The sequence below is a fragment of the Eptesicus fuscus genome, chromosome 2 (assembly GCF_027574615.1).
Source record: "Eptesicus fuscus isolate TK198812 chromosome 2, DD_ASM_mEF_20220401, whole genome shotgun sequence".
Lineage (NCBI taxonomy): Eukaryota > Metazoa > Chordata > Mammalia > Chiroptera > Vespertilionidae > Eptesicus > Eptesicus fuscus.
The window spans coordinates 94545420-94558085 of record NC_072474.1 but is presented as its reverse complement, the minus strand read 5'-3'; the positions used below and the strand labels follow the sequence as shown (position 1 = coordinate 94558085).

General features: G+C 41.7%; 1 protein-coding gene across 2 annotated transcripts in view; it reads left to right on the top strand.

The window, feature by feature from the left end:
* TBC1D1 (TBC1 domain family member 1) overlaps positions 1-12666 on the top strand; it is a 220581-nt gene that overhangs the window by 127706 nt on the left and 80209 nt on the right. For both annotated transcript variants that reach the window (XM_008140210.3, XM_054729566.1), the window contains 2 exons: positions 8465-8575; positions 12237-12365. In XM_008140210.3, coding sequence (XP_008138432.2) covers positions 8465-8575; positions 12237-12365 — 240 coding nt within the window. The remainder of the gene's footprint in view (positions 1-8464; positions 8576-12236; positions 12366-12666) is intronic.

Here is a 12666-nt window from a genome sequence, read left to right as displayed (position 1 = left end):
TTTGACATCTGGGTTGCTTATAACGTTTGGCTATTATAAATCTGCTGTAAACATTTATATGCAGGTTTTAAAAAAATATTTTTATTGCTTTCAGAGAAGAAGGGAGAGGAGAGAGAGATAGAAACATCAGTGATGAGAGAGAATCATTGATTGGCTGCCTCCTGCACGCCCCCCTACTGGGGATCGAGCCTGCAACCCCGGGCATGTGCCCTTGACCGGAATCGAACCCAGGACCCTTTGGTCCGCAGGCCGACAATCTATCCACTGAGCCAAACCAGCTAGGGCTATATGCAGGTTTTTGTGTGGACATAAATTTTCAACTCATTGGGGAAAATTCTAAGCAGTGCAATTGCTGGATAGTATGGTAAGAGTGTGTTTAGTTTTATAAAAAGTGCCACCTGTCTCCAAAAGTGGGTGTACCATTTCCACTCCCACTGAAAACCAATGAGTTTCTATAGCTTCCTGGGCTTTTAAACTCACAGATGTGAGCTTACCCCGCTGGGTCAGCAGGGCTAAGTTGGGATTGTGTCCTCACCACCACTTTCCTTTACTGAAGATCCAATGGGACCTTTCCCTGGAGAAATCCACTTGTTGAATAAAACATATAGTTTTATAACATCAAGGTTCATGGCTTGGAATCCAGGTGGGGAGCTTCTGTTCTAGCTTCTAAAATATTTAATCCTTAAATCTGAAATTTGAAAGAACAGAAGGTCCTCAATAAAAAAAAAAACACACCCTTGCCGAAACCGGTTTGGCTCAGTGGATAGAGCGTTGGCCTGCAGACTGAAAGGTCCCAGGTTCGATTCCGGTCAAGGGCATGTACCTTGGTTGTGGGCACATCCCCAGTGGGAGGTGTGCAGGAGGCAGTTGATCCATGTTTCTCCCTCATCGATGTTTCTAATTCTCTATCCCTCTCAATTCCTCTCTGTAAAAAAATCAATAAAATATATTAAAACAAACAAACAAACAAACACACCCTTCTAATTATTCACTGTATTTTCCTTGAGTAACTAGAACAACTTATTTTTTTTTTTTTTTTTTTTTTTTTTAATATTTTTTATTGAGGTATTATATGTGTACATATCTTACCATTACCCCCCCCCCACCCCACACCCACACATGCCCTCCCCCCCCAGAGTTTTGCGTCCATTGTTTATGCTTATATGCATGCATACAAGTCCTTCATTTGATTTCATAACTCCCCCACCTCTCCCTAACTTTCCCCCTGTAATTTGAAAGTCTGTTTGATGCTTTACTGTCTCTGTATCTATCTTTTTGTTCGTCACTTTATACTGATCTTTACTATCCCTAAATGAGTGGGATCATGTGGTATTTTTCTTTCATTGACTGGCTTATTTCACTTAGCATAATGTTCTCCAATTCCATCCAGGTTGCTGCAAATGATGAGAATTCCTTCTTTTTTATGGCAGCATAGTATTCCATTGTGTAGATGTACCACAGTTTTCTGATCCAGTCATCTGCTGACGGGCACCTAGGCTGTTTCCAAATCTTAGCTATGGTGAATTGTGCTGCTATGAACATAGGGGTGCATATATCCTTTCTGATTGGTGTTTCTAGTTTCTTCGGATATATTCCCAGGAGTGGGATTACTGGGTCAAATGGGAGTTCCATTTTCAGTTTTTTGAGGAAGCTCCATACTGTTCTCCACAGTGGCTGCACCAGTCTGCATTCCCACCAGCAGTGCACGAGGGTTCCTTTTTCTCCGCATCCTCGCCAACACTTGTCATTTGTTGATTTGTTGATGATAGCCATTCTGACAGGTGTGAGATGGTACCGCATTGTTGTTTTGATTTGCATCTCTCGGATAATTAGTGACGTTGAGCATGTTTTCATGTGTCTCTTGGCCTTCCTTCTGTCTTCTTTTGAAAAGCTTCTATTTAGGTCTGTTGCCCATTTCTTTATTGGATCATTTATCTTCCTTTTATTAAGTTGTATAAGCTGCATGTAGATGTTGGAGATCAAACCTTTATCAGTGATGCCATTTGCAAATATGTTCTCCCATGCAGTAGGCCTTCTTGTTGTTTTGTTAATGGTTTCTTTTGCTGTGAAAAAGCTTTTTATTTTGATGTAGTCCCATTTGTTAATTTTCTCTTTAGCTTCCATTGCCCTAGGGGCAGTGTCAGTGAAGAATTTCTTTTGGCATATGTCTGAGATTTTGCTACCTGTGGATTCCTCTAGTATTTTTATGGTTTCCCGTCTTATGTTTAAGTCCTGTATCCATTTTGAGTTTATTTTTGTGTATGGCGTAAGTTGGTGATCAAGCTTCATTTTTTTGCATGTATCTGTCCAATTTTCCCAACACCATTTATTGAAGAGACTGTCTTGACTCCATTGTATGTTCATGCCTCCTTTGTCAAATATTAATTGAGCATAGTGGTTTGGGTCAATATCTGGATTCTCTATTCTGTTCCACTGATCTATATGTCTGTTCTTGTGCCAGTACCAGGCTGTTTTGAGAACAGTGGCTTTGTAATACAGCTTGAAATCTGGTATTGAGATCCCTCCTACTTTATTCTTCTTTCGCAGGATTGCTGTGGCTATTCGGGGTCTTTTTTTATTCCACATGAATTTTTGGAGAGTTCTTTCAAGGTCGGTGAAATATGCCATTGGTATTTTAATGGGGAGTGCATTGAATCTATAGATTGCTTTGGGTAGTATGGACATTTTAATGATGTTGATTCTACCAATCCATGAACATGGTATGTTCTTCCATCTGTTTACGTCTTCCTCTATCTCTTTTTTCAGTGTCCTGTAGTTTTCCGTGTATAGGTCTTTTACCTCCTTAGTTAAGTTTATTCCTAGGTATCTTAATTTTTTTGGTGCGATGGTAAATGGAATTGCCTTTTTAGTCTCTCTGTCTGTAAGTTCACTATTGGTGTATAGAAAGGCCATAGATTTCTTGGCGTTAATTTTGTATCCTGCTACATTGCCAAATTCATTTATTAAGTCTATTAGTTTTTTGACGGAGTCTTTCGGATTTTTTATGTACAATATCATGTCGTCTGCAAATAAAGACAGCTTTACTTGTTCTTTTCCAATTTGGATGCCTTTTATTTCTTCTTCTTGTCTAATTGCAATGGCTAATACTTCCAGTACTATGTCAAACAGGAGTGGTGAGAGTGGGCATCCCTGTCTTGTTCCTGTTCTTAGGGGAAATGTTTTTAGTTTTTGTCCATTGAGTATGATGTTTGCTGTGGGTTTATCATATATAGCTTTTATTATGTTGAGGTATGAGCCTTCTATTCCCACCTTGTTGAGAGTTTTTATCAAGAAAGGGTGTTGGATTTTGTCAAATGCTTTTTCTGCATCAATTGATATGACTATGTGATTTTTATCTCTCAATTTGTTTATGTGATGTATCACGTTTATTGATTTGCGGATATTATACCATCCTTGCATTCCTGGGATAAATCCTACTTGGTCATGGTGTATGATCTTTCTGATGTACTGCTGGAGCCGATTTGCTAGTATTTTGTTGAGGATTTTGGCATCTATGTTCATGAGGGATATTGGCCTGTAATTCTCTTTCATTGTGTTGTCTTTATCTGGTTTTGGTATTAGGGTGATGCTGGCTTCATAGAAGGAGCTTGGAAGTGTTCCTTCCTCTTGAATTTTTTGAAATAGTCTGAGGAGGATAGGTTTTAGTTCTTCCTTGAATGTTTGGTAAAACTCTCCTGTGAAGCCATCAGGCCCCGGGCTTTTGTTTGCCGGAAGCTTCTTGATGACTGCTTCAATTTCGTCCATAGTTATTGGCCTATTGAGCTCTTTAGATTCTTCTTGATTGATTTTAGGAAGGTTATATTTTTCTAGGAATATGTCCATTTCCTCCAGGTTGTCCAGTTTGTTGGAATAGAGTTGTTCGTGGTATTTTGTAACAATCCTTTGTATCTCAGCGGGGTCTGTTGTTATTTCACCTCTTTCATTTCTGATTTTGTTTATTTGGGTCCTCTCTCTTTGCTTCTTGGTGAGCCTGGCTAGAGGTCCATCAATCTTGTTTATCCTTTCAAAGAACCAGCTCTTGGTTTTGTTGATCTTTCGTATTGTTTCTTTGGTCTCTATGTCATTTATCTCCGCTCTGATCTTTGTTATTTCCTTCCTTCTGGTTACACCGGGCTTTTCTTGCTGCTCTTTTTCTAGCTCTTTGAGTTGTAGGGTTAAGTAATTTATTACCATTGATTCTTGTTTTTTGCAATAGGCTTGTAGAGCTATGAACTTCCCTCTCAAGACTGCTTTCGCTGTATCCCAAAGATTTTGGATTGTTGTGTTTTCATTGTCATTTGTTGCCATGATGTTTTTTATTTCTTCCTTGATCTCTCTGGTGACCCAGTCATGGTTTAATAGCATGCTGTTTAGTCTCCAAGTGTTTGATTTCTTTGGATTGTATTTATTGTAGTTGATTTCCAGTTTAATGCCACTGTGATCTGAGAAGACGCTTGATATAATTTCTATCTTCTTGAATTTGAAGAGACTTTGCCTGTGACCCAGCATATGGTCTATCTTTGAAAATGACCCATGTGCACTTGAGAAGAATGTATATTCTGTGGCTTTGGGGTGAAATGTTCTAAAGATGTCAATTAATTCCATCTGGTCTAGTGATTCATTTAGGATTGCTGTTTCTTTGCTGATTTTTTGTTTAGAGGATTTGTCCAGTGGTGATAGTGGGGTATTAAAGTCTCCTACTATGATTGTATTGCTATTAATCTCTCCCTTGAAATCTTCCAGGAGTTTTTTTATGTATTTGGGTGCTCCTATATTGGGAGCATATATGTTTACCAGAATTATTTCTTCTTGTTGGATTTCTCCCTTTAGTATTATGAAGTGGCCTTCTTTATCTCTTGTTATGGCATTTACTTTGAGGTCTATTTTGTCAGATATAAGTATTGCTACCCCAGCTTTTTTTTCATTTCCATTTGCCTGAAAGATATTTTTCCATCCCTTCACTTTCAATCTGTGTGAGTCTCTTGTTCTGAGGTGGGTCTCTTGTAGACAGCATATATATGGGTCGTGTTTTTTAATCCATTCAGCTACTCGATATCTTTTGATTGGAGCATTTAGTCCATTTACATTTAAAGATATTACTGAAAGGTATTTGTTTGTGGTCATATCTATTTTTGTGTCTATATTCCTTCTTACCTGTTTATTTCTTCTTTTTACAGTATTCCCTTTAGCAATTCTTGCATTGCTGGTTTGGTGGTAATAAACTCCTTAAGCCTTTTTTTATCTGCAAAGCTCCTGATTTCCCCTTCAATTTTGATTGATAGTCTTGCTGGATATAGTATTCTTGGATTCAGTCCTTTGCTTTGCAACACTTTGTATACCTCCGTCCATTCACTTCTAGCTTGTTGTGTTTCTGTTGAGTAATCATTTGACAATCTGATGGGTGTTCCTTTGTAGGTAACTCTCTGTCTCTCTCTTGCCGCCTTTAAGATTCTCTCTTTATCATTTATATTTGCCATTGAAATTATGACATGTCTTGGTGTGTGTCTTTTGGGGTTGATCCTGCTTGGGACTCTCTGTACTTGCGTAACTTTTATCTTTCCCATATCCGGGAAGTTTTCTGTCATTATTTCTTCAAATAGATTTTCTAATCCCTGCTGCTCTTCTTGTCCTTCTGGCAGCCCTATTATACGCATGTTACTTCGTTTCATGTTGTCCCGAAGCTCCCTTAGGCTTTCCTCCTGCTTTTTAATTTTTTTCTCCAATTGCTGTTGAGATTGAGCTTGTTTCTGTACCTGATCTTCTAACTCACTAATTCGGTCCTCTGCTTCTTGTAGTCTACTGTTGAAACTTTCCATGGTGTTTTTGATTGTAGCTATATCACTTTTCATTTCTTCCTGATTCTTGCATAAGTTGTTTATTTTCTCATCCATCCGATGTATAAATTCCACGACCATTACTCTAAACTCCTTTTCGGTCATGTTGCAAGCTTCAGTTTCACTGATTTCCTTTCTTGGCGACTCCACATTTTCTTTCCTCTGTGAGTTATTTCGTTTCCCCATTCTGGCTATCACCAGAAAGCTCAAGCTTCCGTTTGCGTGGACCTGGGCCGTGTGCTGTGGGGACTTCACTCCACCCGAGTTTCACTGAAGTGCTCTGACACTAGGACGTGTGGCTGCCTTTGGTTGGTGGGAACCAGACTTGCCCAGGGTCAGTGTCCCCAGTGTTCCGTGTGGTCTCGTGTGCACACTTAGATTCAGGGACCCTGTCTGCACCACACTGTTGGTATGTGCCGAAAATGAGATCCTTAGCAAGTGCCAGGAGTCAGAGTTTCCCTTTGTCTGCACCAGGACTAGAGTGTCAGAGTCTCTGTTGCCTTGTGCGGTTTCTCGTTGAGACTCAGGGTCCCTATGTGTGCATGCACCAACAATTGGGGTCGCTGGCTCTTAGTGTGAATGCGCTGTGAGTCAGGGATCCCAGGCAGCTGTGTCCGGCGTGCCAAATTCCCTGAAGTGGAGCTGCGACCTGTGTGTGCTCTCTCTACTGAGCCAAACCAGCTAGGGCGCACACTCTTGATTTCCTGAAGGTGAGCTGGCTCCGTGCACTCTCCCGGAGTCCCGGAAGGGGGGCGGAGTCTGTCCTGCGCGCCAAATTCCCCCAAGGGAAAGCCCCTCTGTGCAAGCACTAAGATTCCCTGAAGGGAGAGCTGTGACCCGCAAGCCAAATTCCCCCAAATTCTCCGAAGGGGTGCCCTCTGTGCGCACTGACAGATTTCCCCAACAGGGAGCTGATTCTCTCCTGTGCGCTCTGGCGCGCGCCAAATTCCCTGAGGGGGAGCGAGTCCCTGCGCACAGCTCAGCGGCTTGGGAGAGAGGCGGATCTATCAGTTAAAATGGCGCTGTCTGCGCGCCTGCGGGGAGGGGGTAGGCTCTTTGACTCACGGAATTCTGCCGGGACGTCTGGATTCTTGTTGTTTGTTGGTCTGAAGCTGTGATAGCAGTTCTCTGTCCCCAGTGGCTGCAGGGTCCTGGTTTGTGTCAGAAGCCAGGATCCGAGTCTCAGGCAGCTCTGTTTCTCAAGATGGCGTGGTCTCCGCGTCCGCAACAGCCGCGGAGATGTGTCCGCTTTGTGCGCGGGGCTCCGCTGTCTAGGACTGCCCGGTTAGGCAGCCCCTTGGAAGGCGTGCAGAGTCTAACTGACCCTAGCTCATACACACACACACCACACACGTCTACACTCTTCTCTATGGGTTCCTCACTCACACTCTCTCTCTCCCTACCTTCCTGCCGGTCGCCATCTTTTTTCCCCCGAGCAAACAACTTTAGAAAGTCTGGAACAACTTATTTTTAAAAGTGATCTTTTTCTTTAAGGGATCGAATGCCAGAAGGTCTAGGTTAGTGCTGCTTTTCCTTCTAAAGCCCATGACACGAAGGGTGGAATCGTTGTTCCTTCGTTAGCTGGGGGAGGAGGTTGCTAAGAGTAGCATCGACCCAGACTCAGGTGCTTGTAGAGTGGGTCCATTTATCGCACCCTGACTGTGTTTCAAAGGGCGGGCTAGAAGTTGGAGTAGGGAGAGAGGTCCAGGAGCCGGACAATGGATAATTGTCCATCTAAAAAAGATGCATTTCCGAAGTTTATAGACTAGACGTTTTGTGTATCTCCAGAGGAATTCAGCTTTGTTTTCTTCATATTCAGTGAAAATAAACCACTAAGTTAGATGGTCTTCTGAAAAAGAACTCTGACTGGTGATTTCGAATCCAAAGACAGTGGGAGCTGGAGGAGACCTTCAGTGTGTCTCGTGCACCAGCTTCATTTGAACGAATGAGGACGCTAAGATTGAACTGCGCCTTTGGTCACACTTTAGGCAGCACCCAGGGCCTCCAGGGCCTCATTCCTACTCCCTGTGCTTTGCCGCCACCCTGCCTGAAAAGTAAAAGATGTGGAGAGAATTTTTTAAACAGGAATAAAAAAGTAATTGAGTCAGAGCCATGACATTTTGTGTGTGAGTTCATGCCTCATGGGGCTTGTAGAAAGTGCTTGCTGACGAACACATGTGACATACGGAACCACGACCCTGGGCCCTGTCGCTCTTTTTCTTTCCATTTCACTAACCATCAGCGTTTATAAATGTGTAGCCACGATGGCTCTTGACCTCTGGGTGTTTACACAGATTTTGTTCTTTTCTTCTGTTTTCAAGACTATTTGTTTATTAAATATTTTGACTATGCCTCCATCTGATGTGAAATATTTATTTTAGGTATAAGGACATCAGAGGTCAAAAGCTAAATCTGTCCCACCAGCAAGTTCCACTGTTTCTTTTTAAAAAAATGATCTCCCTTTTTGGGATCATTGGTGCCCCCTAGTGAGATGATTGGGTAAAAACACTAATTAATGAATGGAAGGACATGGTTAGCATTTCCAAAGGAATGGGTTTAGCAGTTTTGTTGACAATAAAAAATAAACGTAATATATTCTTCTTCTTCTTTCTTTCTTTCTTTTTTTAAAGAAATTGAGACCAAGAAATGAGCAGCGAGAGAATGAATTGGTTATTTCTTTCCTGAGATGTTTATATGAAGAGAAGCAAAAAGTTCACATCCATATTGGGGAGGTAAAACAGGTATGGCATTTTTTTTCTCTTCTCATGATTTTACCAGGACACTGGGTAAAAGAGTCCTGATGATGTGATGCAGCTCTGAAAGCTGTTTTTGTCCCTATGTGTTATTTGCATTTATTATGCATGTGGGGAAGATTTGGGAGTATTCAGACTGTGCTGAGACGGTGAGATGGTTCTGCTCCATAGAGGGGGTGGAGTGACGTTTCAGAGTACCTACTGCCACAGGCGCCTGAATTGAGGGAGCCAGCCTCTGCCACCTCCCCTCTCCCTGGTAGAGTGGGAGTGACATCAAAAAGCCGCCTTCAGAACTGCATGAAGTGCCTGGAGGGTCTTTGTGGCATGCAGGCTATGTGAACGTAAGCTAGCACCACTGAAAAGCCAGATAGAACCGAGAGAGCCTGGTTCTGTGCTATTCAGATAGGAAACTTCCATTGATCCCCTTTCACACGATGGGGGCGCCCAGTCTGCCTGCCCTCTGCTACTGTGCACAGCTTTGTCTGGCTTTTCTGTTTGGGGGTGCTGTGTCAGGCTGGAGCTGCCTGCAGGTCTCTGTCTGTGAGGAGCTGCCAGTTTGGGGTTCAGTACACACAGTGCCATGGACCACTTTTGTGTGTCTTTTGGATTCTGTGGAAGTCAGTTCATAATAACCAGTATTGCTTCAAAACATGCATTTTGTATTTGTTTAAATTACGCGTAGGCCAGTAAACCTAGAGAAAAATCAGGGAAGGATGTTTAAAAAACACTCAATTTTCCAAAAGTATAGAATAGCCTTTTTAGAAAACACCAATGCTCATTCTAAATAATTCAAATTATTTTCCAATTATATTTAAATTGTGATGATAGACATACAAAACCTCTCATTAGGTGGGAGAGGAAAGGAAGCATTGAGTGCTGGGGGATGCTTACGGCTGGGTTTAAAAAAGGAGAAAAACGCAAGTCCAGGTTTTCTTTTGTCTATGTAGCATCTGCTACGTAGTACTAGGCTTTTAGCCAATGTTTTCTTCATATCAAAACAATCCACTCTAGCCCTAGCCAGTTTGGCTCAGTGGATAGGGTATTGGCCTGTGGACTGAAGGGTGCCAGTTCTATTCCAGTCAAGGGCACATGCCAGGGTTGCAGGCTCCATCTCCAGTGGGAGGTGTGTAGGAGGCAGCCGATCAATGATTCTCTCTTATCATTGATGTTTCTATCTCTCTCAGTCTCTCCATTCCTCTCTGAAATCAATAAAAACATATTTTAACCTTTTGCACTCGGGTGTCTAGTGTGACTTGACATGGTTAGCATTAGAATAAAGGAATCGAGAAAAAAGCAAGCGAGTGCAAAGTGTTAAAAAAACCATCAATCCACTCGAAATGCTTCTTTTTTATGAAAACGTGTGTTATGGGTTTGAAAGCAAATCCACAGCCTCTTAGCTTTGTGAGTGAGCGGGTGTTGGTCGAAGCAGTCCCGGGAGGCCCCTATGGATAATTCCCTTTGCTCTGGAGGCTGCCACGAGTCAGGACAGGCTCTTGTTCTTGGTAAATGATTGCACAGGACCAGTTGCAACTAGTAAGGCACCTGCCCGCGGTGCGTGATGCTTAGCAGGCACTTGGAATTTGTTGAGTGCACCTGTAAGTTCAGGTGTGTTTCCCATGGGCCTGCCTGCTGATCATTGCTCCCACATTCATTCCCCAGCAAGCAAGTATGGGCTGTGCAGAGCATGCTCAGTGTACTCAGTGAAAACACAAAGGTAAGTGGTAGTCCCCCTTCTTCAAGTTCTAAGCTCAGCCATTCTTTAAAGCATGTGCTAATTCTCATAGAAGTAAAACTCTGGCTGACCGGACAAAGCCGAATGGAGCTCTGACCAGAACCGTTTCTCTTTTTTTATGCTTTGAGAAATGTATAACATTCATTGGCAAATTAGGATTTCATTATGTCAAAGAAGATGTAAGGTCTTTGACCAGCAAATAACTGAATAAATTAAAAAAAAAAACTTAATCACAATAGGAATCAGAGGAAGACAAATTGAGATATTCATACCCAGGCCACTGGCAGAAATTTAAAAATCTGACAATACCACGTAAAGGTGAACTCTCATTTGCTGATCCTTGGAATATGAATTGGTACCATTTTAAGGGAGAGAAATATGACAGTATCTAGTGTAGCTGAAGATACATAGACCCAGTGACCCAGCAAGGACATCCTACTTCCTTGTAAAAACTTCACATGTGTGATAAGGAGCTATGTACAAGACATGTTACTGCAATCTCTTTTGTAAAAGCAAAAAAGGGAGTCAGTGTTTAACAACAGGAATATGAATAAACTTTTATGATTGTACATTTTGATTGAAGTGAGTAAATCAAAGAACCTTTGTTGATATGGAAATCTAAAAAACAACATTGAAAGAAAAATGGTAATTATAAAAGGGTTTGTATAGGATGATATATTCATTTAAGCTTCAACTACGTGTAAACCAGCATACATGTTTTATGGCTACATACATATATGAAAGTACAAAAATGTGAGTTGATATAATAAACACCCAATTCAGAAGAGGGGTTATTTCTGCAGATAGAGGAAGGAGAGTGATTCAAATATGGATATCATTTTATTTCTATTAAAAGTAGAAAGCAAATGGAGAGACTAGCTAATATTGACGTTTATTGAGATTCAGATATGTTTAAAGTGCTTTAATGTGTATTAATGTATTTAAATCTTGTAACTGCTCCGTGAGGAAAGTTCATCGGGCATCCTCAGTCTGCAGGTAGAGGAACTGAGAGAGGCAGCCGGTAATGGTAACCTGCCCGAGGCCACATAGCGAGGGAGAGCGCCAGAGCCCAAACCTCTTACTGTTCTCAGCCAAAGGGGCGCCAGGGTTATGTAAAACCATCAGGTAACACTTCAGAGAAGTAGGAAGCAATGTATCTATGGATTTTGTAGGTTTTTAAAAAATATGCCTCTCTCTTAATAAATGATTTAAACTTCACTTAGTAGTTGGCAGACAAACTCCATTATGTTGTCAGTTTCCTATTATGGTCAGTTAAGGGAGAGAAGAAGCCTGGTGGCAGAGGAGAATGACAGGGGTGATGGAAACAATAGGTGGGAGAGAAGACAAAGCTCTAAAGAAAGCAATGAACGACTGGCATCGGCAGAGGGAAGGGATTCTTCAGTTGGTAAACTTATTTTATCTTGCCCTCAGAAATGCCCCAAAAGGTGAATTGTTACTTCCCTTTGAAAAGCTAACCGTGGCTACCTTTGTACCAGAAGCTGTGCCCCATGCTTTACTGGCTTTACCTGTTTCAATCTCAGAACACAGCCTTACGATTAGATCTTGAGGTTGGGCTCAATTTACAGGAGAGGGAATTGCAGCCCAGAGAAAGTAAGTGACTTGCACAAGGCCGGTTAGTGAATGACGGATCTCTGCTCCAACTACAGAGCACAAGCTCCAAACTGCTTTGCTGCGTGGCTCCCAAGCACATTTCTGTGTTCTTTTGGAGCAGGTAAAGCAGCTCTTTGAGGCAAAATTATTTCCTGGACTTGTAGCCCTGTCACTGAGGAGCAGGTGAGATGAGGGTAGAATAATGGCCTGGGGTCAAAAAGATGCATCCAAGAGATTCTTCATTCCTTCAAAAAGGAAAAAAGAAAGGAAGTTGTGACTCAACTTTCCATTGTTTCATTTTTTTAGACAACACAGATTGCAGCAGAGAATATTGGAAGTGAATTACCATCCAGTGCCACTCGATTTAAGCTCGACATGCTGAAAAACAAAGCGAAGAGATCTTTAGCGGAGTCTTTGGAAAGTATTTTGTCCCGGGTAAGTAGCATCATTTCTCCTGATTTAAGTCACTTTTTAAAAGAGTGTATGATTCCATTGGTTACTCTTACTCACTTTGCGCTCATCATAAAGTACAGAAGGTGAAATCTTTTTTAATGTCTTCTCAACCTTACATTGTTATCTACACTTTAAGTTTTTAACCTGGCATGGGTGAAACAAACTTTTTGTATTATGTTATATATAACCCTATAGAATGCTATTCATTGGCTAGTTCCTATAAAGGACACGGATTAGATACACCCATTGTGGGTTCCGTTCTCCCTGGTGTCACTTGGTACAA